At 38.8% G+C, this 27,908-nt stretch overlaps 1 protein-coding gene across 2 annotated transcripts in view; it reads right to left on the bottom strand.

Moving 5' to 3' along the window:
- Nucleotides 1-4,245: 4,245 nt before the first annotated feature.
- Nucleotides 4,246-27,908, bottom strand: part of mybpc3 (myosin binding protein C3) — a 33,659-nt gene continuing 9,996 nt past the window's right edge. For both annotated transcript variants that reach the window (XM_085153705.1, XM_085153710.1), the window contains 24 exons: nucleotides 27,459-27,485; nucleotides 25,094-25,257; nucleotides 24,867-24,999; nucleotides 23,429-23,431; nucleotides 23,188-23,312; nucleotides 22,979-23,084; nucleotides 20,497-20,663; nucleotides 19,001-19,166; nucleotides 18,807-18,913; nucleotides 18,663-18,692; nucleotides 18,439-18,578; nucleotides 17,568-17,639; nucleotides 15,947-16,106; nucleotides 15,690-15,794; nucleotides 15,382-15,570; nucleotides 11,736-11,870; nucleotides 11,474-11,641; nucleotides 11,265-11,353; nucleotides 10,239-10,434; nucleotides 9,963-10,102; nucleotides 7,075-7,234; nucleotides 6,846-6,982; nucleotides 5,752-5,938; nucleotides 4,246-4,661 (listed from right to left, as the gene is read on the bottom strand). In XM_085153705.1, coding sequence (XP_085009831.1) covers nucleotides 4,600-4,661; nucleotides 5,752-5,938; nucleotides 6,846-6,982; nucleotides 7,075-7,234; nucleotides 9,963-10,102; nucleotides 10,239-10,434; nucleotides 11,265-11,353; nucleotides 11,474-11,641; nucleotides 11,736-11,870; nucleotides 15,382-15,570; nucleotides 15,690-15,794; nucleotides 15,947-16,106; nucleotides 17,568-17,639; nucleotides 18,439-18,578; nucleotides 18,663-18,692; nucleotides 18,807-18,913; nucleotides 19,001-19,166; nucleotides 20,497-20,663; nucleotides 22,979-23,084; nucleotides 23,188-23,312; nucleotides 23,429-23,431; nucleotides 24,867-24,999; nucleotides 25,094-25,257; nucleotides 27,459-27,485 — 2,968 coding nt within the window. In that variant the 3' untranslated portion in view covers nucleotides 4,246-4,599. The remainder of the gene's footprint in view (nucleotides 4,662-5,751; nucleotides 5,939-6,845; nucleotides 6,983-7,074; nucleotides 7,235-9,962; nucleotides 10,103-10,238; nucleotides 10,435-11,264; nucleotides 11,354-11,473; nucleotides 11,642-11,735; nucleotides 11,871-15,381; nucleotides 15,571-15,689; nucleotides 15,795-15,946; nucleotides 16,107-17,567; nucleotides 17,640-18,438; nucleotides 18,579-18,662; nucleotides 18,693-18,806; nucleotides 18,914-19,000; nucleotides 19,167-20,496; nucleotides 20,664-22,978; nucleotides 23,085-23,187; nucleotides 23,313-23,428; nucleotides 23,432-24,866; nucleotides 25,000-25,093; nucleotides 25,258-27,458; nucleotides 27,486-27,908) is intronic.

Raw genomic sequence — 27,908 nt, forward strand, 5'->3', positions numbered from 1 at the left:
AGTAAATATGTGATAGTACACAAAAAAAAAGGAAAATAAGGCCTTGATTTAAAAAGAAAAGGAAGATTTACCTATAACAGATTGACTACTTTAACTCTGCTGTTTGAGACTCGCTATCAGCTTAAGTTATACTGAGTCCCATCCATCTAGCTGATCAGAAAAGCATTTTTTTAATGCTTTAAAGTAAAATGTAGGTCTTTCCATGCTGAGAGCTGACCTAAGTGAGGCTGTGTTTGACGAGGGATTGGCTGGTGTTGTGCTAGAGCATGACTGTACACATTGAGGTGGATACACCCTCTGAGCATGTATTCACAAGTGCTCGTCATGTGAGCGCTTTGGAATTCAGGCAATGTAGGGAAACATTTTCTTCCACCAATAAAACGTTCTTGTGTTCTTCTACTGCAACTTTCAATTTTGGCATTTCGACTCCTATCTTCTGTTTTCACACACCAGACAACTGAGTGTGTAAATAAGTTCACTTACCAAAATGTCTCGCTGACTGTTTGAGATGTCTGATGCGCCACGTGGTGAAAATGTATGCATCTATTTCTTCCTTTCTTTCTTTTTGTGTAGTTTTGATTATTGTTTTTTGTTTTTGTGTCTGTCTGTAAATTATTTGAACACAGATAATCAAGAATGGGATGCTAACTACGGAAGCTACCTCCTCAACTGTAGTGGCTACCAACAGTGATTTGTTAATTTTTTTTTTTTTTGCATTCTTGGCTTTACATTGACAGAGGATAGGTGACAAATTAAAGGAAAACTCAAACGCCTGACATCCATGCAGTGGGGTGGATTTGGAGGCTTTGCTGTGCTTTGTTGATATGTTTAGGTCTGCTTGTCTCTCTGCAAAATAGAACTTTTCCTTTGCGACTAGCTACACAGCTTATCCTGTCGTGACGCATTTCTGTCATCACATGAGCAGTCTCTTCCAGGATGATAATCCCACAGGGCACGAGGGATCATTGAATCGTTAATAATGTTTGTTATGTGTTCACAGTCGCCAGATCTCAGCAACTATGGGAGATTGTAGACTGATAAGTTAGACGCGGCTCTCTGGCACCGTCATCCAAACAGACTTGTAGAATGAATGAATGCCACACCTTACATACGGCTTAAAGTTGGCCTTTTCTTTAATTTGTCACCTCTGTTTGTACATTGTTTTAGTTCTTTGCAAATTGTGGGAGGAATCTATGTACTGTATACTGTGATTTTTTTTTTTTAACCAACCTTAAACTATGAATTTTTTTGTTTTTATGTTTTATAGATATGAACCTGCAGAATAATACAGATTATATATAAAGTATCTCACTTATTTTCAGTTTGAATTAAATCTTACTAGTTTTACACGTGAGATCTCCCCGAGTTGTTTTTATTCTGTTCAAGTAGAAAAAAAGGTATTTCTTTAAATTTTGAATGAATAAAATTGGATGAACACAATAATTCTTGTACTTTTGTGTTAATTTTAAAACCATGAAAGTCATATTCACAAACCAGCGTGACTGGCGGTATATGAAGAGAAAGGTCATTTGTTTGCTTGCTTGTACCACATTTGAAGTGACTTGAGCCAGCTGCTCTGTCCACATGTTCAGTTGAGGTACAACTGATGACTTAAGTGAGGAGTTATCAGTCTTATTACCCAGTATGTGATGGATACACAAAACTTTGTACCATTTCTGCCACTAAATGTAAATTACAGAAACTTAGTTGATCTTCAAGCTAACAATGTGATTAATTACACAATGCTAGTTCTGAGCTAGAGCCTTAAAGTGTATAAAACCAGGACAAGGCTTCTTGGATGGAGAAATGAAGCCAATGTGAAAGTGTCTTCAACCTGCCTGCAGTGTCTCTGAAGGCCACCAGATGGCGATAGTTGTGGTTGCAAAAAGACTGCCGGTCCTGTAGAGGTCTATGGGAAAATTGCTCTCTGTCTTGACCTCTCTGAAGACTTCTTGCTGAGTTTATGGACTCACTTAACCATTTTGGGTCATGCTGAATGAAATGTAATTCATTGTGACATGACCATGTCCATCCCTTTGCAACCACAGTGTAGCATCAGAAGATGCTACATTCCCTGAAACTGTCCCCACACTAATACAAAACCAGCCTAAACCACTGACACAAGGCAAGATCGATCCATGCTTTTATCCTGTTAGCACACAATGATCTGAATGTGGCAGTAAAAATAGAGACTCATTAAACCAGGCAGTATTTTTCCAGTCTTTTAAATTGTCCAGTTTTGGTGAACCTGGTGTGGTCTTCTGCTGCTGTAGCCTATTCGCTTCAAAGTTTGATGTGCTGTGAATTCAGAGATGTTTTTCTGCATACCTGAGTTACAGATGTTTATGTGAGTTATTGTTTCCTTTCTGTTAGTTCAAAGCAGTCTGGCCATTCTTCTCTGACCGCATTTTTACCCAGAGAACTGCCACACACTGGATACCTTTTCATTTTCTGTCTATCATCTGTAAAGCCTGGAGATGGTTGTATGGAAAAATCCCAGCAGTTCAGCAGGTTTGGAAATACGTAGACATACTTAGACATCTGAACATGGCACCAGTAACCATGCCATGTTCAGAAATACTAAAACCTTCCTGGTTGTGACGCTCAGTTTAAAGTTAAGCAGGTCATTTTGATTATGTCTACATGCATTAAGATGCTGCCCTGTGTTTGGCTGATTAGATATTTACATTAACAAGCAGTGAATTTATTTCACACTATTTGTGGCATTCAGTTTCTTTCCACTTCCAGCCACCACAGCTGTCTCCTTTCTGTGGTGTAGCTCATGAATTGTAACAAAATGATGAGTAAAAATTGTCATGTGGAATTGTTACAGACATGAAATTTGATGTGTTTGGTTTAACTTTCAGCCATGTTACCCTTTACCCTCATCATTTGTGGATTTTGGTGAAGTCCAATGTCAAAACACCTTGCAAAAAACAGAGATGCTCTAAAACATTTATCAAGTATGTTCCAGGTGACCCTGTGACACGTACAAGGCTCTCTGGATCTTTTGCAGCTGTACGCTGAGAGGGCACGGGAAATATTTACATTCAAGGCATCAAAGGAATAACTGTTGAGTTATCTTACAGGAGCCCACTATGGAGCAAAGCCAGAATGTGCTCTACTCTACATTTAATCACATCCCAGCTATTCTAGCCCTTCACATAGTTCAGGTACATGCCTTACAGCTCTGGCTTTAAAAAGGCTTTGTTACAATAAAACTAAGCTCTCAGAAACTCGTATCAATTGCACCAGACTTCTGAGTATCAGTGGCAGGCTTTGGGGTTTTTCAAAAAATCCTTGCTGCACTATAATGTAATACCACCTACATATACAGTACACTTCTTGATTTCTTAGGTTTTTTTTTTTTTCATATTTCACATTACTGTGGATGAATTTTGGCCCACTCTTCTCTATAGAATTGCTTTAATTCAGACACATTGGAGGGTTTTTGAACATGAACAGCCTGTTTAAGGTCATCCAAAAACAAGTCTGTTGGATTTATGTCCAGACATTGACTAGGCCAATCCAACACCTGCATTCATGCCATGCAGAGGTGGACTTGGTGGTGCATTTCTAATCATTGCCCTGCTGCATAAGTCAAGTACTCTTTACCTTCGGATGTTCTCCTTTACTGGTAGAGAGCAGAATTCGTGGTTTCATCAACTATGGCAATTTGTTCAGGTCCTGAAGCAGCGAAGCAACCCCAGAACATCATACTACCACCACCATGTTTTACCGTTGATGTTCTTTCTATGAAGTTTTAATGCAAGATGTAACGGGATTCAAACTTTCCATAAAGTTCAGCTTTTGTCTCATCAGTCCACAGAATATTTCCCCAAACGTCTTGGGGATCAACAAGAGTTTTTTTGGCAAATTTAAGATGAGTCTTTGTATTATTTTTGGTCAGCAGTGGTTTTCTCCTTGGAGCTCCCCTATAGATGTCATTTTTTCCCTTTCGTATTGTTGAATCAAGAACTCAGACCTTAACTGAGGACTGAGGTCTGTAGTTTTGTTTTGTTTTTTCCAAAAAGAAAAATGTGATTAATCATAGTTAATTCATGATTTCACACAGTGGTTGTAAGTCTGTTTTGAATTTACTCAGGTTATTTTTGTCTAATATTGTGTAAACTTTGATGATCTTAAATGTAAATGTGAAAAATAAAAATAAAAAGTAGAAAGACAGCAAATACATTGTCCTCACAGCTCTGTACACTACACGACTGAAAAAAAATCACTCAGTAATTCTGTTTTCAAGTAATTTTTATGCACACAAATCAGCCCAGACAAGCAGCAAATCAGAAAGTAGTTTCCTAAATATTGATACTATTTACTAAACACTGTCATCTCTGTTATCAATATCAAGAACTAGACTGAAATAAAGATCATTGTTTGGGATAATAAATAATAAATACTTATAGCAAAATTAAAATAAAGGAACAGCAAATTCAGTGAGCCCCATTCACTTCAGTCATCCAGTGGTTTACATGATATAATATAACAGTGAGGATAACATGATGTGAGATGACTGCAGGAGAGGAAAGCAGCACATAAACAGAAAAAGGAGGTGGGGCTGAACTCTGAGATGTCATCTTCTCTTCAGTTGGCTTCTTGAATTTTTTCCTTCTTGGGCTCCTTCTTATCTTCTCTAGTAATTTGAGCTGCAAGGCAGGGGGGATTTTTATTCAGTAAAAACAAAACAAAAAATTACTTAATCTGTTAGGTGCTGAGTAGGTAACATTAATGTCTGTAGTGTGTTTTTACTGTTTTATTGGTTTTTAAAAAATGCTGAAGCAGAACTCTAGTTCACTGAAAGTCACACCTCCACAAAACTGAGGAAAGTTGCACAGCTTGGTGATGATTGTCTGTAGATTCAATTAATAATTATTGTTGAATTAAAAATAAATGAATACAGCTGAACTGATTAAACATCCTCAGTGGACATTTAAAACCTCATAAATGTGGAGACTGTAATAAAGTCCATAATTCTCTGTCAAATCCCTCCTAAGAATTTATCATATTATCATCATATTACAGGTTATTTTGGAGCTTGACAGGGTAAATTATGACAATTAAAACTTTTACTCTGTGCAAATGTGATTTTATTTTTATGTTTGCAGTTATGACAGAAATTGCAAATCAGTTTTTAACAGGATTATTTTTCTGCAGCACAATTTAGAGCTCTGTAATTTCCCAATAATCCCCAAGACATTATCTCAGAAAGAACTTCATAAAATGTTAGTATTTAACAGAAAAAACTGAGAAAAGGCTTGGCGGGTTTAATTCATAATTTAAATGAATTGTTAGTTGGACTCAAAGGACTTCGGCAGAAACTTGTTTATCTCTTAGTAAGTGTGCAGCCTGAGAGCCAATTCAGGATGTGGGGAAATATCAAACTGAATGGGTTTCTTTATCTTTCTTTGTTAATGAATGTCCAATTTTACTCATGAAATAAATACACAAATACAAGACTGTTGTGTCGAGGATTTTCTGGGGTGTGTGGTCAGTTAGTATTTTCCAAGAAACCATTTCACATCAAATATGGACTTTTTTTTTGTATTCTGCTATTAACACTAAAATATATTTATATATTTTTCTTTAATTATTTGATGAGTTCATGTGTGCGTGAATGTTTTTCTTTAAGAACAAACATGGGAGGTGGAAGGGGGTGTTAAAGAAGGATGCTGGAGAAAAAGTGCAGTCTAAGTGGGGCATGAAAAAGAGGACACATGCATTTCATGAACTACTTACGGCGAACCTCCAGTTTACACTCCACTGTGTCTTCACCGCTGTCGTTCACTGCTTTGCACGTATACACTCCCCCATCAAATGGACAGGGCTTACGGATCTCCAGCGTCAGGACACCTTGCTTACTGATCATCCTGTACTTGGCTTCATTTGAGATGTCCATTTTGTTTTTGTACCATGTTACTTTGGGCTAATAAGGGAGGAAAAGTAGAATTATGTAAGTATATATTTTTGGGAAAAGATTTGGAAAGCAGTTTAAATGTTGATTGAATAATAATAATAATAATAATACGATTAATACTACCGCTACTACTAATAATAATAAAGATTGCAGGGTGGTCAAGATTATAATGATTACAGTTTGTTCAGTAACTTTCTCTCCACGACAGCTTCAAAAGTTTACTGTTTGTAGCCAATCACAGAGCCAGCTTTGCTGATTTGTTCATTCAGCGTGCTGGAGTCACCAGCTCTGATGCTGCTCCCTCAGCTTCCTTAGGAAATAGAATCTACTTATCCCCCTTTATTTACACAACCTCTGTCTTGGGCTTCCAATTTAGCCTGTTGTCGTGGCTATGCAGATATGTGTGCAGTCGATCATCATCTCACATTTTACTCACTTTAAGAAGCAGATGATTCCTCGCAGACCACTCCACAAATTCATCCACTAGTGCTCTGTACTCCTTCTGTCTATCACTGGGGTGATGTCTGAGGTGTACCAGGTGTTTATACACCACTTTGCATTTAATTATTAGTTATTATTAATCTTCCACAGTGTGTCTTTTGTCCTGTCTTGCTCATAGGGGGTCATCTGATGGTGGGGGTTTCTCTGTACTACTGTAGGATATGTAGAGTGCCTTTTAAATTTTTTTTTTAATTTGCATTCCTATCTATCTATCTATCTATCTATCTATCTATCTATCTATCTATCTATCTATCTATCTATCTATCTATCTATCTATCTATCTATCTATCTATCTATCTATCTATCTATCTAAAAAATTGTTAAGCACTGTATATAAGCAAAGGAAAATGTTTAACAAGGTTTAATTCTAGTAAAAGTGAATATCTTTGAAACATCTAATTCACACCCTACAGACCTTTGGTATTCCTCGCACGGCGCAGCTTAGGGTGGCGTTGTATCCTGCTATGACAGAACGGTCCACCAAAGGGCGTGTGAACTTGGGAGCCTCTGTGAAGTCATGATCCTTGTAGTTGGGTGGCTTGTATATGATACCTGAGAGGATTGAGAATTGGATATTTTCCTTTCAGTTCCAAAGAGCATATAGTCATAACCACAAGTGTGTCACACTGGCTATATTTGCTCACCTGTTTTCTGAATGTAAACACTGTCTTTTGTGCAGTACGGCTTTGGGCTGAGGCCCACAAGGTTTATGGAAAAGACTCGGAACACGTACTCATTCCCCATGATGAGGTCGGACACAACACAATGGGTTCGCCGGTACTGATCATGGACTGTATACCATTCCTTCACATTAATTAAAAAACACACACACAAAAAAAACAGATTGAGCATTTAAGTACCACTTTAAAGACAAATGTAACTGAATGAGTGAGGAAAAAGAATGAATCATCATACTTTTATAAATTGGTTTTATTTAGAGTGTGGGTGTCATTCATACTTATTTAAGTTTTCAGCTTAAGGACACCTGAAGCTACTCTGGATGGCTATGGTAATATTTCATTTTATGACATTTAATCTTTACATTAAGGCACAGCCCACATAAAGTTTTGAGACATTACAAAGATTTTACTGATTTGATAAGAGAAAAGTGCTCACCCAAAGGAGAATTTATCACAGGTTATTTATTTCGCAACACATGATAAGGGTTTATTTAAAGGACACCTGTCCTTAGTGCTTTTATCTATGCCACATAACAGGTACACTGTTTTTGGTAACATGATAATAAACACTCCTACCTCACTATGTTGCAAGCAAACTTAATTTGATCTAATAATAATGGCTAGAGTGAAACATGAGCACTTGCTGTGCTGGCAGGGGAACAATGGACCTGCGTCACTGTGCAGACAATCTGGACCAGCTCAAAGCTACAAGGATAAGATTAGGACATTCCTGGCTGACACTGTTCCCGGCGGCTCGAGGTGGAGGATGGTGGCAGTTGGAACTCTTGCCAGGAGGCCAGATATTACATCACTAGTGACCCACAGAGGAAAGTTACTGGGAAGAGTCTGAATGTGACTTTAAAAAACAAGAATTGGGTGCTCAAGATCAAATTTATTTGCAGTTTTCGATAATCCACACAGGATCAAACATCAGCAAAAAGGCTCAAATATACACAATGGGTTCGCCATTAAAGTCACTTTAATTTTTTAATACGTTTTGAAAGGTTCTGCCTTATATCTTAACAAGCACTCACTGGAGTAACCAATACTAACAATAGGATCTAGGAAGGAGAATTGTAGAATTGGGAAGGTCTCTTTGAGACGTTTCTAAACAACTGCAGATTTCAAGATAAGGAGTTTACACTTGTACGTAACTACAAGTTATTTAGATCTGCTACCATTTTGCTAAGGTCAGAAAGAAATCTAACATCAGATGAGAACCACCAAGGCTCAAAGCTGCCACTAACTGGAAACTGTTGGAACACCAGTGTTACCGTTCACAATAAGGTTTAAATCGCCACAGACTGAGAGGGTATTGACCACAACAGAAGCCTTTGCTCCAAAATCAGCATCTTCAAGGTGGACTGAAGTTTGCAGCTGCACACCCGAACAGCCCAAATGACTTCTAGAGAAAAGTTTTGTGCTTAGATGAGACAAAAATTGAGCTGTTTCACCAAAATGACAAGAGGTATGTTTGAAGGAGTAAAACGTACCAACTCTTAAGCATGGTCAAAGTGGTAACATCATACTTTGGGGCTGCTTTTCTAGCAGTGGTACTGCTGCATTGCACAAAGTGGACGGAATAATCAAACTTGGACACAGATGGATGTTCCAAAAAGACAATGATCCCAAACACACATCAAAACCTGCTTTGCAGTGGATAAAACGTTTAGCTTCTTTCGCGAACCTCCCTACTGAAAATGTGTAGGCCTCCTTAGAAATTGAGTCTGTGTGATGCCAGAGGCTTAGTGATGGCCACCAGAAGTATCTGGTCAAGGTGCAACTTGATAAGGGACAATTAACCAAATACCATAGGTTAACAGCTGAAAGAAATTATTTAAAAAAACAAATTACTATAATATTACTCGCCTCTGTCAGTGCGCCCCAGGGTGGCTGTGGCTACAATGTAGCTTGCCATCACCAGTGTGTGAATGTGTGTGTGAATGGGTGGATGACTGGTTGTCTTTGGGGTCCTTAGGGACTAGTAAAGCGCTATACAAATACAGGCCATTTACCATTACCATTTATGCCCATGATGAGTTTATGTAAACTTAAAAACTGTATGTAAACTGACCACAACTGTAATATACTGACTGACTAAGTTGGTGCTGGGAGCAGGCTGTGGTGGATAAGTAGGGCTTGCTTGAGAGTCCCAAGCCTCATCAATTTAATAAATCTTTGTTAACTGCTGACTTATATTTAGACTTTGTTAACTTAAAAAATAGTTTGGTTACATTTAGATAACAGAACTATGCAGATGTTTCCAAATACAAATTCCAGAAACCAAACTTCTCCCGTGTGCCAGCAGAAACTGCATATTCAGCATAAGCTGCTGTAATTAGAGGATATGTTCCAGGAGGGAGACTAAAATATTAATCTAACACCATCCAGGACCACAGACCACGGTTGGGCCAGGGAGAAAGAAATTTAGATTTCAGTGTTATTATCTCTTCTACCTAACCTGACCACTGGAGACACGCACTAGCAACAAAAATTACCAAAGGTTCCCCATGTGGAACATATTGCACAAATTTCTATTACTGGCACAGGTACTATAAAGTTGGAACAGGCATGGTACCACAAGAAAGCTGAGCAAAAGTGCTTCCAATAGATTCTGTCCACCAGGATTTTCCTAACCTGAACGTCTGCTCTATGTAACTTTTGGTACTGAAAGGTGGAAAAAGGGACAGGAAAGAATTAGGTAAATTAAAACATTAAATTAATCTCTACTTTTATTGAATTTAGCTGCTTATTATTGGGTGGAAAAGCATGGAAAAACATGCTAACAGCAAAAGCGAGAACTAGTGTTTGGATCCAGCTGGACTCCAAAAAGCTTTCTAGCGCAGTCTCACCATAGTCTTCTTGTCGGCTTTCTGAATGGTGTAACCGGTTATTTCACAGTTTCCGTTGTCCTTTGGAGGCTTCCACTCAAGCGCCACATTAAAACCCCAGGTATCAACAATCTTTAGAGCCTCAGGAGGGCCTGGGAGGTCTGTAGAAGGAAATAAAATAGGAGCTCTCATTCAGTGCCCACTGACAAAACATCTGTGGTGCTGTTTTAATGCAGTGATTTTTTATACTCCGATTAGAAGTCAAACGTAGCTCTCCATTTGTTCAGTTCTGCTTACCAACGACCTGCAGTGTTACTGCTGCTTTGTCCTCCACGTTTTCAATCTGCACCTGGAGCTCATACTTCCCAGAATGTTTTCTCTCTGTTTTGCGGATGAAGAAGATCGTGTCAACTTCACTGTTCCTAACACTAGCTAATGTGGGATCTAGGGGCTCCCCATCTTTGCTCCATGTGGCTTTTGGCCTGGGTTTCCCCTGCATCACAAGAAAAGAGAAAGGAATGGCTGTAACTCAGATTGCTTCTGTGTTTGTCTGCAAATAAGAGACAAGAAAAGCAACCTTTCAGCTCTCTCCTGTCACACTTACAAGTTCAAACAGCAGCTCATAAACAGAACATTGCTCAGCGTTGCCACAGTTGGTCAGCTTGTCAAAACAAAACTACAAACTCCTTTGAACACAATCAGGGCTGAGGTGATAGAGTGAGGGAGATGAGGAGCAGTTCTCTATAGACTTCAGTACAACCTGTCTTCTTTTTACAAACTCAGGACTCACCCCCTGCTGGTCCATTAGAGTGTGGGTTCAAAACATTTCTACTGTGGCTTCACTTTTCAGACCTGGACCTGGACCAGTCTATGGTCAATATCAAAGGCACGTCATTTTAAAAGTGGTTGACCTCAAAGTGGCATCACTACACTGCTTTGATCCAGAGTTAAAAATCTTAAATACTTTTGAGGAAACTACTGTGAATTTTCCCACAAACAAGTTTTCCAAGCAATTATCTGACCTTACAGGTGAAGTTTCCAGATTCCAAAGAGCAGATTCTTAAGTGGCCACATTCTTAATTACTGACAGCCTACATGTTAACATGAAAGTGACTTTTGACCTGGTGCCGTCTTCAGACCAAGGTTTACATTTTTTTATGTCCGTGCTGGGAAAGGTGAAATAATCCTACCTTTTTATCCATCCAGTCACACTGATATGACCACCAGATATGACCAATAATGATAAAGACATCAGTCATGTTTTACTTTGATATCAAACATAGGTAACATCCCTTGTTGTGTTTCATGTGTTCATGAAGCCACCTGAAATGGAATCACGATGTTCATGATGTCTCCAACTTTCTTGATAAGAGTCTGACGGAGATTTCTGGGAAGCCAAATTTTAGGGCGTTCTGTGAAAATAAAACACAAAATAAGAGTATGAAAAAATGGCTGAGCATTGTATATCACGTCCACGTAGGGAACTAAAGGATGTAAGCGAATAATGAAGCGTATAATCTATAATTACTCACGCATAATCTCTCTGATGGTGACGGGCTGAGCCAGAGTGGCGGGAGCACTGGGTCCCGCCATGTTGTAGGCTCGCACACGGAACTGCAGCTTGTCTCCGGTGGTGAGGCCTTTGATCACCGTCGACGTCCTCTCTGTCAGACCCTCCATTGCTGGTATCCATTCATCAGCTGTTGCCAGAAACCACAAAAAAATTCAAATAAACTCAAATCACAGAGTTATGATGTGGAAATTAGCATAAATGCAACTTGCTCCGGTACTTACTGCCCTCCTTGCAGTACTCAATCCCATAGCCCTCAAGGTCAGCTGAGCCAATTCTCTCAGGCCGCCGCCACTTCAGCGTGATAGAAGTGTCACTGACGTTGTCGATGCACAGTCCAAGGGGCTCGCTTGTCGGAGCTGAGGAAGAGGCAGAGAGCACATAAATGTCCCTTTGAGTCAGCTAGAGCTTTAAAGCAATACATTACTTTAATTAATTACTCGACAAGTGGATGACAATAATCAGTACAAGATTATTTAACCCTTCTTCAGAGCCATCATCACATTACACTGCAGCTTTACTTTTCTTTTGTTCCACACCAGGTCAAGTCAGCAAGCTCCAAGTCATACAGACAATAAGAAAAAAATCTCCTTTCTTAAAGTCTACCTAATAAATTGCATTTCATTACACTTTAGGGTCCTGTTCCAAAAAAGGAGGCCTAGTAAAATTTGCGAACCCTGTAATGAGGAAAAGCTCAAAGCCAGAGGGCTAAATCAAACCTCAGGTTAGTTATGAGGAACAGGTCTTCTCTCCATTTCCTCCACTTTTGCTGCACATTACGTCTTTCTTGAAACCCCAGGTAGATGCTAGTTTGTCATTCATTTTATTTAAAATAAATTATTTCACAATCAGTCTGTCATCAGTGTCAGGACAGTGACAGAGAGCTTTAGAATTTAGGGACCATATATATTATATATTAATGCACAATCTTTTTAACTTTTTGTCCCCTTACAATTGATCACATCGATGAAAAAAAAATTTGTGTGTCAGTTTATGGCTGAATAAAAATATTTAAAACTCTAATGTAAAGAGAATTTAAGGAGAACATGCTGGGTAAGCAATGACTGAGAAAAGAAAATCACTACTTTTCCTCATCTTGTATTTAAATTAATTTATTTTTAAGGCAAAGATCTACCCTTAGTTAAAAAGCAGGGTTTAGAGCATTTTAATCAAATTATCTGACAAATAATGCTGTTTGCCTTGCAGTAATTTTACTAACAGACCATCCAGGATTGCCTGTGCTGCAGTTTTGATGAATTGTGTATAGATATCTGGGCTAATTTGCATCTTTCTTTCCTCCAGTGTTCCTCTACACTCTATAATTGTATAGATAGCTTGCTAGTATAAGCTTGACTACATCCAATAAGATAATAATCAACAGTATTTATTACATTTCTGTGTTTAAGAAGCAGTGGCAGACCGTCAAGTTAAATTCAGTATGCACTTGTGTAAGTTCTTGTTAGCATACACAGATCATACTCAGGCAGCTTTAGTGGGAGGTATGTGAAGATGAGCTATTGGTCTTATATAGTCCACAGGGTTTAGCACAATCTTCATCTCCAATAATGAAATTCAGTATCAGGTTGCCTAATCCTGTCCTAACTTGAACAACAAAGACATATTAATTAAATATTAAATGTTATTAGTTATCAAATGGCCGTTTAGGCCATAAGCCAGATTTAGGCATCATTTTCCATCCAGTGAAATATGAGCCAGTGAATATGACTGACCTCGACTTGCCAGGCTGAAGTCCAAGTGGCTGTGATACTTTGTGTGACACGTGATTTCAGACCTGTGGCTCTGGAGCGCTATACAGCTCTTTTGCCTGGGAGTTTCTCATCCATAGAGACCAAGATGGTCGATTTTCGGCCTTACATCTTTGGATTGAATCTTTTCTTTTAGGAGGACAGTTAGAAGAACAGCTTCAATGGGTTAATTAGAATTTGTGTGAAACAGAGGAGGAACTGATTTAGTGGCTAGTTTAGCCCTATTGTTATCACTCTGAGGACAAACTGAAAGCATATGCGGAGCTGTGAACAAACTGAATAGCTACTCCATATTGCCCTTAAACACGTAGAAACCAAATGTGTAAAGTTTTAAATATTGTGTGACTATTTCTGTGTGTGTTGCACAGCCAGTAAACGTGTTAGGGAATGATTTGCTGAGCAGTCAGTGCACTGACAGATATTTACTTAATTCACTGCCAACATAAACTAAATATACAGTCAGCTATGACCATAGTAATTTTGCTAGTGCGGATTGAACCTTTTTCTAAAACCTGCATGATAATCCAACAAAAAAATAAAATCAAATAAAAATCACATCCTAAAACCCTAAATCAAACAATGCCTACAGGCTGTGGGTCTGGCTCAGCGGCAGCAGCAGGCTCCACGGGGGTCTGCACTGCTGGGGCTGCAGCTTCCTCTGCAGGAAGACCACTTTCTGTCAGAGTGACACCTTTTGCTGGTGTTTCATCTTCAGCTGGTGCTCCCTCTTCTCCACTGGGTGCTGCCTCCGCACTACTGGCTCCAGGTTCCTGTTCTGCATCAGGAGGTGGAGGTGCCTCTGTCTCAGCTTTACTGTGTTCACAGTTTGCTTGTGCATTCTCTGGAGCCCCAGCTGCCGTTTCTTCCACAGGTTCCAAAGACTTCTTATCTTCCACTGGCTTCTTCTCAGCCGTCTTTGAGAGCTTAGGCTTTGTCATATTTTTCCTCGGTGCATAGACGTCCTGCTGTTAATTTAAACTGGTGGTTGTATCTGCTTCTTCAATGTGGTCTTTTTCTTTCTCTCATTGACAGTCTTCTCTTCTCGTCCTGCTGTCTTTGTTGTAATAACGATGCTTGTTCTGCAGCAGCCTCCACAGAAGCAGTGACCCCCCTGTGTGTTAAGCAGCTGGTCCCAGCAGAGTCAAGGGCTTCCAGGCCATTATTTATAGAGAGGGATGCCATGGATAGTTTCCTAATCAGCTGTCTTAAGAGTAACTGACCATCTGGATACACTGATGCTCCCTCTTAAATCAACAAGTGTAGGATACAATTGCAGTTTAGATAAATTTGTGCCACAATAAAAGACAACTAAAACCTGAGCTGCTGAATGAAAAGTGACAGTCATAAACAGTGCATCTAACTCCAAACCTTGTTTGGCTGTGGAACTGGGCGCTTGCATATGTGGCAAGGCAACATCAATGCCTCTAAAGTCTGTATATACAGATTTTAGAGCTACACATGCTCCCATCCAGATTATGTCATATATTTCAGTAAGACAATGCTAAACTGCATACTGCAGCATAGATCTGGAGCATAGATCTGGAGAAGAGGAGCCCAGGAGCTGAACTGGTGTGCCTGCAGCCCAGTAGACTATTGATGAACTAGTCATAGACTATCAATTGTTTTAATTAAAAGTCCATTCTAAATCAATATCATACGAGCCTGACATGTGTTCGGTGTCTCAGTGACTATTTACTCATGTTTGCGTTATACCACAGAAATGCCACTTCTTCCTTATAGCCAACAGAGATGCACTGTACTCCTGAGTTAACTCAGAGATGATCTTTGCATCATCATGTTTTTATTTTTTAATTTGTTACATGTGCAGTCCACAGACCCTGTGAACTCATGACCACATTACAAGTCACCCTAGCCCTATGACCTGAGTGAAACGTTAGACTGACTAAGTCACTGGAACTTGCATGACCCAACTTATTCAAGTCAAACATGCCAATGTTATCACAATCTGTCTTTACACCCAAGGCAACTCATCAATCAACCTTTTCATGAAAGTGACCTGAATGAAAATGGAACATCCACTTATCCATTTCAGTGTTACAATTATTTTTGTTTATTTAATCTAAAGACAAATTCACGGACTCACCGATTGGCACAAATGGCTGAGAGGCTGGACTGTGACGAGACATACCAATGCTGTTCACAGCATAGACTCGCATCTCATACGGCACACCTTCTATCATACGCTTGGCTTCATAGGTGGTTTCAGGGTAGGGGTCAAAGTTCAGTCTCATCCACCTGTAGCTCTTCAGCTTCTTTCTCTCCAGCACATAACCTGCAAATTCAAGTGTGTGTTGCCATTGGCTTGGTGTCTCCAAGGAAAAATAACGGAAGATGCAAAAAGAAAATGGCTCATATTATTATGAAATAAAGCCCATTAGAAGTTATTTTTACCAATTATTGGCTGGCCACCATCAAACAGAGGGGGTTCCCATTGAACGACACAGGAATCTTCACCCACACTGAGGATTGTGGGAGCCATGGGAGGATCAGGAACATCTGGAGGAGAAACATTACTCTTCTTTTTGTCAGAAGGAAGTTTGACATTCATAGATAAATTTCATAAATTTACAACTTTGATGGCTGTTGGTGTGTGTTAATTGGTATTGCTGGGGCTTTGGTAGGGAGAATAATGATAAAAGATGTCTTACCGACAACTTTCACATGGATATCTGCTGTATCTTCCCCAGCAGGGTTTCGAACCACAACAGAGTAGATTCCCTCATCCTGCCTTTCAGCACACTCAATAGTGAAGACACAGTGGCCCTTGGTGGTTTCCACATGGACCCTACCGTCTCCCTCTGTGACGACCTACATGAGGACAACCATGAAAGTTACTCGATTATATTGAGCAAAGTTTCTTTTGGGAATTTGTGCTGCACTTTCTTAAAAATGATGGTTGTAGCCGGATCAATTATGATTTTTAAGATGAATACAAATAACAATATTTGCTGATTTAAAAAAAAAAAAAATCAGTATCAGCTAATATTTTACACTGCCATTTGTGTGGTTAATATTTGTTAAAATTATTTTTTTTTTTACACTTTGCCTCACTCTGCTCACATCTGCTGGTTGTTTGTAGTGTTGCAAACATGTGTCGCTGAGAAGGAAATTCCAGAGTGCCCTATGGTGGACAAACCATGCAAATTCAACTCTCATAACGTATTTGAAGGGTGTTTCTCCCCTTTCTTCTTGACTTTGTTGAAGTCATTTATCAGCTTTTATAAATGCAGACAATGAATGCTTTCATTATTATTTCCATGAATATACAATTTAGCATGTCAATTTGCTGCTTTACAACTTGAAGATCTAATTTGAAATCTAATTTCATGAGCTAATTAATTCTTCTTCTTTTTTTAAAATAGAAAGTAAAAATCCTTCAGATTAAGTCTCAGAGTAGGTGAACTTTAAAATACTAATATAATATACTGGTCTGACTGATAGTATTAACCATTTGAATTTCTTTCTTGACCAATGCCAGATTGAGGTGATGCTGCTCTTGCTTCCTTTATGACAAACTTATTATACCTTGACAATATTTCTCAATTACTACATTTAATGTTGGAATCTAGTATTTAGTTGTATATTTTATCTCCAGTTGTGTAGCACTTAACACATTTGCTTGCCAAACAAAAGGTTGCTAGCTCATTTTCAACTAGATACAAATATCCCCATTGGAGTCGCATCAGGCAAAAAACTCTGCCAAATCAGACATGTGGAACTACCTGCTGTACTGACCCCTTATGGCAAGAGAGCTTCCAAATGTAGTTTTCATGCTCATATGGTTTATACCTTTTCCATACTGTACACATTGTACTTGCTGCTCAGCCTCCTGTGCCCTCTGTCTGTCTTAGGGAAGAGTCATAACATGCTCTTACCTTAGTGACATGGATGAACTCTGCAAGCAGTTTTATCCTGTTCTTAGTGTTTAAAACTGACACAGAGGAAGGAAAAAACCATGGTATTCACTGGATAAAGTGTTTTTAAGAAAATCCATGTATTAGTTTTGACTAAACTCTTTGAGGTTTTGAGGTTTTCTTGTTAAAGTCTTTTCAAAGCTCAAGCTGTAAGACAGCAGGTTTACAGCACATTTCTACAATACATTTGTAAATCTAAATGCATGACATGTGACTTTACTGTTTATGTGTCACAAAAGCTTGTAAAGGTCAGCAAGTGCACATGCGTAGAAACTGAGGCACGTTCTGGCAGTGCTGGTGTGAGTGAACAAAAACAACAAACAAAAAATAAGCATATAATGAAAAGTGCACTTACTTCCCCATCCTTCGTGGTCCAAGAGGTTGTGTGCCCTCCTTTGTCATCTCCACCGGGTTTTACAGAACTAGCCTACATTTGAGCAGAGCAAAGCCTTAAAAGCCAAAGAGGACAGAGAGGGTCCCTTCAAATCAAAGACTTGCAAACTACAGCTAGCATCACTGTTGGAAGCCATTAGCAGCACTGTGCTTACTCAGCTCGGTGAAAGCATCAAAGTTTACAAGCCAAAGCACGGAGGAATGTATTAGTTTGCATGATATCAATATGGAAGAACTAGCCTGTGCCACTTTAGATTATCAAAAGCAATTTGATGAAAATATACCTCCTTGGCTTGTTTAATATTGGAAGCATGTAACATATTGTTGCATTTATTTTTAAAATGCAGTATTAGTATGTCTTTCAAATATAAAATAATCAGCTACAAATATAAACTAATCAGCTACAACACTGAAACTGCAGACAGGTAAAATGAACAACATTCATCTTCTCATTGCACTGCAGTTACATTATTTAAGTACATGCACCCCCATGATGATAGCACTCCCCGATGGCAGCCAGCCACCTCACCCAGCAAGACCAAATAAAAAGATCTTTTTTCCTGGCTTCTGAGATCCCTGTATCTCAATCAAATTGAGCTTGTAGGCTCCGCTATCCAACCTCGGAGGTCCCACCTGGGTCAGAACAGTTTTGGTGGCACAACAGTGACCTGTACGCTGTCACGTAGGTAATTTAATGTTGTGATTGATCAGTGTGTCTTTAGTAATGAATGGGGTTTTTTCAGATTTCAAATCAAATCTTACCTATATAACTCTGGACTGGTGGCACATGTCTTAATTAATGATTAATAGCACAAGCCTTTCATTTGTCTTACCTTTTCTCCTTTGGTCCAGATCACTGTTGGAGCTGGGTCTCCAGTGATGGGGACGTCCAGACGTAGTTTGTTGCCAGCCACCACCACAATGGTTGACTCGGCGGTGCGACCCATACAGTCTAAGTGGATCTTAGGAGGATCTGTGAATGTAATGTAAATGGTTAAAATGGAAAAATATTTTGTATTATGACTGGTACAATCTGCGTATGTTGGTGGCTATGTACCTTGACGTGGCACATAATCAATCTTCACCTCTTGGAAATCCAGAAAAAAACAATTAAATAAGTTATTTAAGTAAAATTTGAACATGTGAGTCTCTAAAGAGACTCTAATTTTAAAGTGAAAGAATATAAAAGCACACATTTTACCCAAGAAATTTAGTTTAGCAGAGAGGTTGAAAGCATAGCCATCTGGCACAAATGTGTAGTCCCCCTCATCCTCCGGTTTGACGTCATCAATGGTCAGTTTGTGGATCCTACGGGGTCAAAAACTTTAGCTTGTGGCGTCATGGAGTGCAGGCAGCATACCGAACACGCATTACCACGTGCAAACATGTCCTCACCTGCCAATATGTGTGATGTTCACTCTGGCATCAGGCTTGACTTCGACGCCATTCTTGTACCAGGTTCCCCTCACGTTCTCATCTGACACCTCGCACTTGAAAACCGCCTGATCTTTTGCCTTCACTGTGAGGTCCGCAATGCTCTGGTAGACTTCCAGCTCTTTCTCTACATGTTCAGAAAACACAGGCTCAGAGTGCAGATAACAGCAGGCCTTCTGCTTTATGAGACGCCAGGTTTAGTTGATAGCTTGTGAGGATAATATGATTAAAAAAAAAATAAAAGCTCCAGCGACTGTACGCGTGGATAATGTGATAATGATTTTGAGCATGAGGGTCTCCTCTGTGTGTTGTATCTTAGCTACAGACACAAGAGGAATAGTTAATTAGATTTATAGTTGAAAATAAAGTGGCAAGATATGAGGATATGAGGACCATATGCAGGCGCTTCGGGTTATTACTGTATATCAAATGAAATAATGTACAAGAGGGTTATTAAAGTTGTCCCAGGGAAATTGTTATCTGGGTGAGATATCTCACACCACGCTCCTTTTAAAGGTTACAACAGTTTCACGTCAGCTCACTGCTAGGTAGGGCATATATGATGGGAATGTCCAATGGCATTATAATGGGAGCTCTACTGTGGACTGAGGTGTTGATCCCTGCAACACGATAGCAGCTGGTAATTCTTGGCAGGCTCGCTGTTCAATTAAAAGGCCAACAAAGAGCAAAGATCAGGTTTATATCTACACACACCTCTGAAACACACACACACACACAAAAACAACATATGCAAAGGAGAGAGCATGCATATTCAATATAAAGCGAAGACATTTTAAACAGATGTTGATGACCATTGTGTGATAATCTTTTCTTTTAGTTGAAATATTGTTTGATGAATGTTTTGTTCTGTGAGATAATGGTGCTAGGATGGTTACAGGGAAAACTAACTAGATTTTTTTAATGAATTTTGCCTACGTCCGTGTATGGATGAGTTTGAACAGTCTCCATCCATTATTTCTAGATCACCTGTGGAATTAAAAATAAAACATCTAATCACCTTCAAAGAGACACTTGTCTTAAATATACCAAAGACCATCATGTTATTGAAAAAAAAAGTTCCAAATCTAACTCATTTCTCAAAAGGAGACTTACAAAATTCAGTTGTGCCCAGCGGGGATCCTACATCAGCATCACCGAGCTGCTGTGACTTGGTACTAGAGGAAAATCTACCATCTAATAATAAAACATACTTTCAAACCACAAAGTACTCTTTGCCCTTTAGGTGAAAATATATGTCTTCTAACTTTAGCTTACATGTGCTCTTACATCTGTGGAGCAACCTTGGGACAATGATAGGTGCTATATCCTAAAGATAGACCACATACCAAGAGTGGCAAGGCCACGGAGCTATTGGTAAGGTATGGGAATGTGTCCTTGAAGAATTCATCACTGACAAAAATGGTTCATATGGTTTGTACGGCGTAACTGACACTCACCCTGCACCAGGACTTCTGCCACAGATTCGCCACCGTTTGTTTTAACCTTGTAGTGGCCACAGTCTTCTTTGGTGGCCTCGTTGATGATCAGCACGTGCTTGCAGCCGTCTTTCTTGAAGCGATACTTGAAAGATTCGTCTCTTGTCAGCTCCACACCATCTTTCTCCCTGATCAGAAATTAAAACCACAATTAAAATTAATATGATCAACAAACATGGTGAAAAGTTTCAGATAAAAAGAGCTAGTTTCACTGCTCAACCATTTTTCAGAGGTTGTCTACTTTTGAGGTAAAATGCATTACGTCTTGTGGATTTTGATGTCACTGAATCCTAGTATGACAATTAAAACAGCTAATTGGCTAGACGTTAGATTTTTGTTACATTTTGCGCCATATTATGTACAGTACATAATATGTTGCTAGGAAAATGGTAAATAGGTGGTGAAACATGTTACTAAACCATGTGCCAACATACGTGGAAATGTAGCATAAGGCAAAATCACAGTAAGTAAGTTGGCACTGCACACTAAATCAAAATCTGAGGATACTTTTCTGTATTTAATCAGTATTTAATTCATCAATCTTTCTCCATTTTGACAAGATCCCCAACACCATTGGCTGAAATGCAGTCCCAAAACCATGACAGAGCCACCGTGCTTTACAGAGGGCTGCAGATACTCACTGTTGAAGCTCTCTCCTGACCTCCTCCATATGCACTGATGATTATTTGTACCCACAAATTTTAATATGGATTCATCACTTCATCAGACCTTACTTTCTGTCCAACTGAGGTAAACTCGCTAATCTCCGGCTTCTTTTTTTCCTGTTTCACTTCCTCAATAATGACTTCTTGTCAGCCAAATTTCCACCGAGACCATTTGTGATGAGGATTTGATGAACACTCGACTGATCAACTGAAGGGCCAGTGTCAGGGCTTAGCTGACATTTCCCCTGTATCTTAAGGACACGACTGTCAGATATTGTTAATCTACTGCGGACATTTTTTTAAGCCAGGTTCTTTTTTTTGTCCTCCACTTGCCCAAATTCCTCAGATTGTTTAAGAACACACTGCACACCACGCACCACAAACTACTTGTTTTTGCAACAGGCTGCTAGTAACAAAAAGCTTAAAGAGTTACAGTTAAAATGACTTCTTTGCTTAGTTGCCTGCTTTGTTTAGACACATGACTGAGTCATCCCTTGAGATAAAAGAGCTTGAATGATTAATATTTCAATGTTAAGTGGTTTAGCACTGACCTGTGGGATGTTTTGACATTTAGAAATTTCATCTGTTTCATCACTTAAAAATATTATGACACACGTGTTGGTTTCATCAGTTAGCAACGTGTCTGATTATGGTTCAGTGCATTTCATTGGTGAGTTTTTGTGTACTTTTCATTATGCGGTGGAACAAAATTTAAAATGTTATTCTGGGTGATACACTTTAAACAACATGTAACTTTACATTACAACATTACAGATTTCCTGCTTCCACAATCCAAGGTCAGAGTACAGGTCAATAGGTGAAATAAAGACAATATCTTAAGTTAGAAAGATTACATTGCATTTCAGAATTAATCCAATTTGAATTCACATGAGCCCAACTTCAACAAATGGGATGCATTGTTTAGTTAGATGGACCATGTACAAATACACATGTACAAGAGGGTTATTAAAGTTGTCCCAGGGTACACATGCCAGTTTGGGCCATTTTTGCTAGGTTTGACAATTTGTTTGAAGCATTTTGGCTGCAGTCCTGTGTTATACACTTATTTTATCGCTTTAGCAAAAGTTGGAACTTTCAGATGATTCTCACTTTGTCACAACCACCTGTTTCTTTTTGTTTTTTTGCATTTTAGTTACACAATCACACATTTCCTTATCTCAATTTACTGGCAGGTTTAGGTCTACTTGCGTCACTCCATTAAATACACAAGGTGACCTTTCAGATTAACAGTTAATTCAGGAATACATAGAACCACAGAGAACTGTAATACAGAGGTGGTATATCTGATACATTTAATCTTTGTACTTTGTTTCAACAAACCTACACTGGCCACACAATAATAGCTTGTATACATTTGTAGCAGCAACTTTCTTCTTCAGGTAAAGGTCACAAGGGACATACTGAATGGCTCATGCAACCTTTTCATTGAGATGATAATTCACAGCTTGTAGCAACACTTCATAGTCTCTGAGGCCTGGTATCTATCTGCAGACATGACATCCTCAGATGCCATCTGTGGGGTGTCTGAGAAACTGTTAAGGATCCAGAAAATTAAAAGAGAGCCTAAATTTAACCCGATTAAATATAATTTAATGGTAGATGGCACTTTGAATACTTTTTTATTCACTCATGATTCATTTATTTTATTTAATAAGGATTATTCAGCTGTGATGGAACACTTTTTTTTTAATATAAATTAGGACATGGATGATCAGTTACTGGCTGCTTAGCCATGAGTGTAAAGAAAAACATCTAACCATTTAACATTTGCTCCTTCCTCTGAGACTTCACACTCTAACTCCACCCGTTCACCCTTCATGACCATCTGATCCTCCAGATTTTTCACTACCAGGATAGGAGGCTCTGCACAAAACAGATAAGAACATGTGATTTAGCTGAACATCTTTGTTTTTGCATACCTGTACTGGAACTGGTATGTTGTGAATGTTCTCAAAACATCAAATACCTTTAACAAAGAGCTCAGTGGTACACTTCTCTTCTCCTACTTTACAGGTATACGCTGCATCATCTGCCAGGGAGCAGTGGTTGATGGTGAGGTACCGCATGTTGCCAACACTCTCAAATATGTACCTTGACAGGGAGGAAGATTATCACACAATGAAAACACAGTTTTTATTTGTTTTTTAAAACCACAGTATAGCGTGTGAGAAGGAAAGGAAATGTTTTGTATTACTTATGACACTTACTTGCTATCAATTTAACCAAATGACGCAATAAAGGCACAAATTAGGGAAGGTTGGTCATGGAGAGGCAAAAGAGAGAAATGAAAAACAATCAGTAATATAGTTAAGTATGTTCTTCCTAAAGTTTTGCAACAGAATATAATAAAAAGCCACCCTGAGCATCTTCTAAAATGATTTAAATAGAATTTCAGATGAACAACAACACATTAAAAAGAACCTAAGTCAAAATGCAGAAGCAGTGTGTGAAAACTAAGCACAGCCCATGATTCAATAGCTTGTGGAAAGACCATTAGTTGCAATAATGTGAAGTAATCATTTTCGGTATGACTTTATCAGGCTTTCACATTGGTGTGGAGGAATTTTGACCCACTTTTTTGCAACATTGCTACAGGTCATTGAGGCTTGTGGGCATTTATTTATGCCCATGAGGTCTGGACTTTGACTGGATTATTGCAACACCTTTATTCTTTTGCTGATCATTGTCCTTTTGCATGGCCCAGTTTTGGCAATTTTGACATATTTGACTCCAGAACACTTTGGTACACAGAGGAGTTTATGGTCAATTCAGAGACTGCAATTCCTGCGGCTGCAAAACAACCCTAAATCATCACCCCTCCACCACCTGGCCAAACATCTTCACTTTGGTCTCGTCTGTCCAGAGGACATTGTTGAAGTCTCGTGGTTTGTTGAGATGCAACTATGCAACCTAATCCGTGCTGCCAAGATCTTTTTAGAGAGAAGAGACTTTCTCCTGGCAACCCGTCCAAGCAAGCCAGCCTTGTTCAGTCTTTTTCTTATTGTACTGTAACAAACTTTAGCATTTAACATGTAAGAGTCTGAGTTGTAGTTGTTGGGTTTTTCCAAATTTTCTGCCTTGGGGTGAATTTGATGGGACGTCCACTCGTGGGAAAATTGGCAGCTGTTTTAAATGTTTTACAACTGAATATAATCTTCCCCAGTGCAGAATGACAGATTTTAAAGTGTTTGATGATGAAGATTGATGTGCAACAATAATAGCTTCTCTAAGATCACTGATGTTTTCTTTCCTGCTCCTCATTGTGTTAAAATATATCTGAATGCTCCAGATCTAGAAACTGCCAAAACATCTGCTTTTATAAAGCCACTCACATTTACCGATGATCAATCAAATTCCTGTGGAAGTGTTAGTTTTTCCACACACTCCTCTTCCATCGCACCTTAATCTTTGTTACATAAATACTGACACAGTGTAATATATAATATGTGCTGTTGTTCATCTGACTTTTTATTTAAAACTTTAGAAATAAAACAGCGTTCACTTTCTCATTCAGAAGGCTGCATGCATTTTAAGTATCCCTCAGCTCACCCTGCAAACTGAGGCATGAGGCCCTGATTAAGATAAAATACTTGCATCTATAAAAATAAAACTTAGCAAAGGTGCACAGATAGGGTGTATTCAGACCTTCCAGTTGGTTGAATTTCTTGCCCGTTTTTCAGCCACTTCACCTCAATATCTGAATTGGCAACCTCAACAGCCAGTTTTATTTTGTGGCCCTTTGACACTTGGTAGGCAGGATCCAGCTTTTTGAGGAAAGCTGTGTTTCAGAGCATAAATCAAATAAAATAATCAGTCTCTGTTAGGTTTTCATTTAAATTGTGTTAGTTTTGCTACAAGCTCAGCGCACCAACCTTCACTTTTCTTTTCATCTTTCTTCATCTTCTTCAGCCTCTTGAGCATGCCCCTCAGGTCGGTGATTCCGTACTGAAAAGCAATCTTTTCATATTCAGTAGGAGGAGCCTGGCTGAGGATGTTCCACACATCCACATCGGTCTCTGTGTGCACCTGCACGGTTCTAACACACAAAGACAGAGATGTTAAAACCACTCCAGTGACACGAATGAGTGAAAAGAAGCAGGCTGTTAAAACAGGGACAGTCACTGAAACACACTGGCAAAACGGATCAGATTCAGGCTATGTCCACACATACATGGGTATTTTTGAAAACTGAGATTTTCCGTTTCCGTTTTAAAAAATAATCCCGTCCACACATAAAGGCAGAAATGAAGGAAAACGCTGCTAGGAACATGCCAAAGCAGCAGGAGGCGCTATATTCCTAACCGTGTAGAAATGTTGGCCAATCAGAAGTCTAGAAGCCTCTGGGAAAAAGTAAACAAAGCTGGGGCATAGAAGCAGAACCAAGTCATATGTGTGGAGGGACAGTAACTGTGTGTGTATATGTAAGCATTTAAACACTGCAGAGAGTACAATTAACAGTAATAGCATTATTGTTGTTTCACCGAAACAATAATGTGGCGCACAGTGTGACTCAAAAAAGTCGCACACCTTTGACTCTTCGTTTTCTGCGTCTAAATGCAAAAACGGAGTTTTCGAAAATATCCACCCTGGCCGGAGTTTTTAGAAATCTCCGTTTTCAGTGACCGAAAACTCCCTTTAAGTGTGGAGGAAAGGTGCAAACGCATAGAAAAATCTGCGTTTTCAAAAATACCCGGGTAAGTGTGGACATAGCCTCATTGATATCAAGTGCATCAGTTCATTATTCGATACTGAAAAACTAACAAGCAACCGCTCAAGAGTCATTTTAGTAGATTGTTTACAAACTTGTAGCTAACGATTAGTTTAAACAGATCGATATCAATTGTGTTTTGTAATCTCCTGTTGTGTCATTATGGGCTTGATCTCATTTTGTAGTTACTGTAAAGCTAATTTTAAGAATTTAGGAGTATTACAAACTACATGAACAAAATTACTGAGCCACCTGAGAAAGGCTTTCTATGAAGCTCCCCATGCACATTTTTTGTGCTGCTGTTATTGGACAGTTTCTCATATAGCACTTTTTTGTTCTACTTAGGCATTCAAAGTGCATTGTACAACATGTCTCATTTACACACATATTTAAACGAGCATTTTTTTCCCTTGCCTAAATGCTTTCTCTTTCATGTTCATTTTTCAACGCAGGGTTCAATATCGAACTGAAGCAGCCAGGGATTTTATGACTAACCTTCCGGTTAGTCGATGACTTGCTCTACCTCCTGAACCACCGCCCTGTACCCTGCTTCATAACAATGTATTATCTTCGCTACTAAATTACATTTGGTAGTGAAGACAACAAAAAACTTGATGATTGAAAAGATTTTTTAAAAAAAAAAAAGGTTAAAGTGGTGGTGAAGGCATGGCAAGAGTTTGACTTAATTGTAGTACTATATTTCCATATATACCTACTTTGTATTTCTTCGTCTTCTTTTTTTACTTTTTTAAATTTTATGTGAACTTATTTATTTATTTGGTTATGGTTAGGCACCTAAACTACTTGCCTAACCCCATTAAATAAACAACTGGCTGCCAGAAAAGAGGCAGAAATAATATAGAGAAAAAAAAATAGAGAAAGCAGCTTTCCCTCGCACCATAATTGAGGCCTGAAATTCATTATTTTTATACAGTCCAGTTGCGCTGCTCACCTTCCATATGAGAGTGTCACTGTTAATAAAAGCTATAGATGTGAAAAACTATGAGATGCTTAAATTTTCCTAGCAAATATGATCCCCAATAAACATTAATATCAACATATTTGTATCAAAATAAGATAAAATGGGCATTTTCTTTTTCTGTAGAGCAGTTTCACTACAAATGAGAATGTCTCTTTTTCATACCTTGGATTAACTAAGCTGTGCACACTGCTTGTGTACCTCTGTGTACCTGTCATCTGTTTCCTTGTTGCTTACTTGCTGCTGATGTCTTGTTTGGTGTGAGACTGCCTCCTGAGTAAAGTTTTGTTTAACTCCATCTGCCTGCTCTGTGCATCATGTAATGGGGAATTATTATGCATTTGTTTTACATACTGTCAAAATGACTGACTCTTGCTTATGCTTCTGTAATAGACTAGCAGCACATAATCAGCTAAGAATGATTGTGATTTCAGCATTACTATTAATTATTGCTGTCAAATGTTTGCTGTCATGGGGGAAAAAAACAAGTAACACAGAAAAACAAAAAGTTTCCCAGTGACATTCAGACAACGTGTCAGCAGTTTCTTACCGATTTGAGGGTTTTAAAAAACTGCTGCTCGTTCAGAGGTAGAACCCAAGAGGCAAATATGGCAAAACAAACCAGAAAAGTTAAAACACAGCATTTCAAAAGCAATGCAATCAGCAAATTAGAAATATGCTTTTAAAGCACATTAAATATCATTACAATGGTTAAAATGCACTGAAGCAATCGTGCACACGCTAAACCGGAGTCACAACGTCAGTCAAAAATGACTCATATGCTAACAAAGCATGCATTGTTTGGATTTTAACACAGGGTCTGCTTATAGTGAGGCATATATGCGGATTTTAGGGATGTGACATGTGTTAACCCCGAAGACTTTCAAAGAAAAATGTAGGTGCACAGAGGTGGAAGTATTGTGAGACTTATTATAGACTGAGTGAAATGATCTTCGGGGCTGTGACAGTGGTGAGCAGGGGATTAATTTAAAGCATGAGG

The sequence above is a fragment of the Neolamprologus multifasciatus genome, chromosome 1, assembly GCF_963576455.1.
Source record: "Neolamprologus multifasciatus chromosome 1, fNeoMul1.2, whole genome shotgun sequence".
In the NCBI taxonomy this organism is placed as follows: Eukaryota; Metazoa; Chordata; class Actinopteri; order Cichliformes; family Cichlidae; genus Neolamprologus; species Neolamprologus multifasciatus.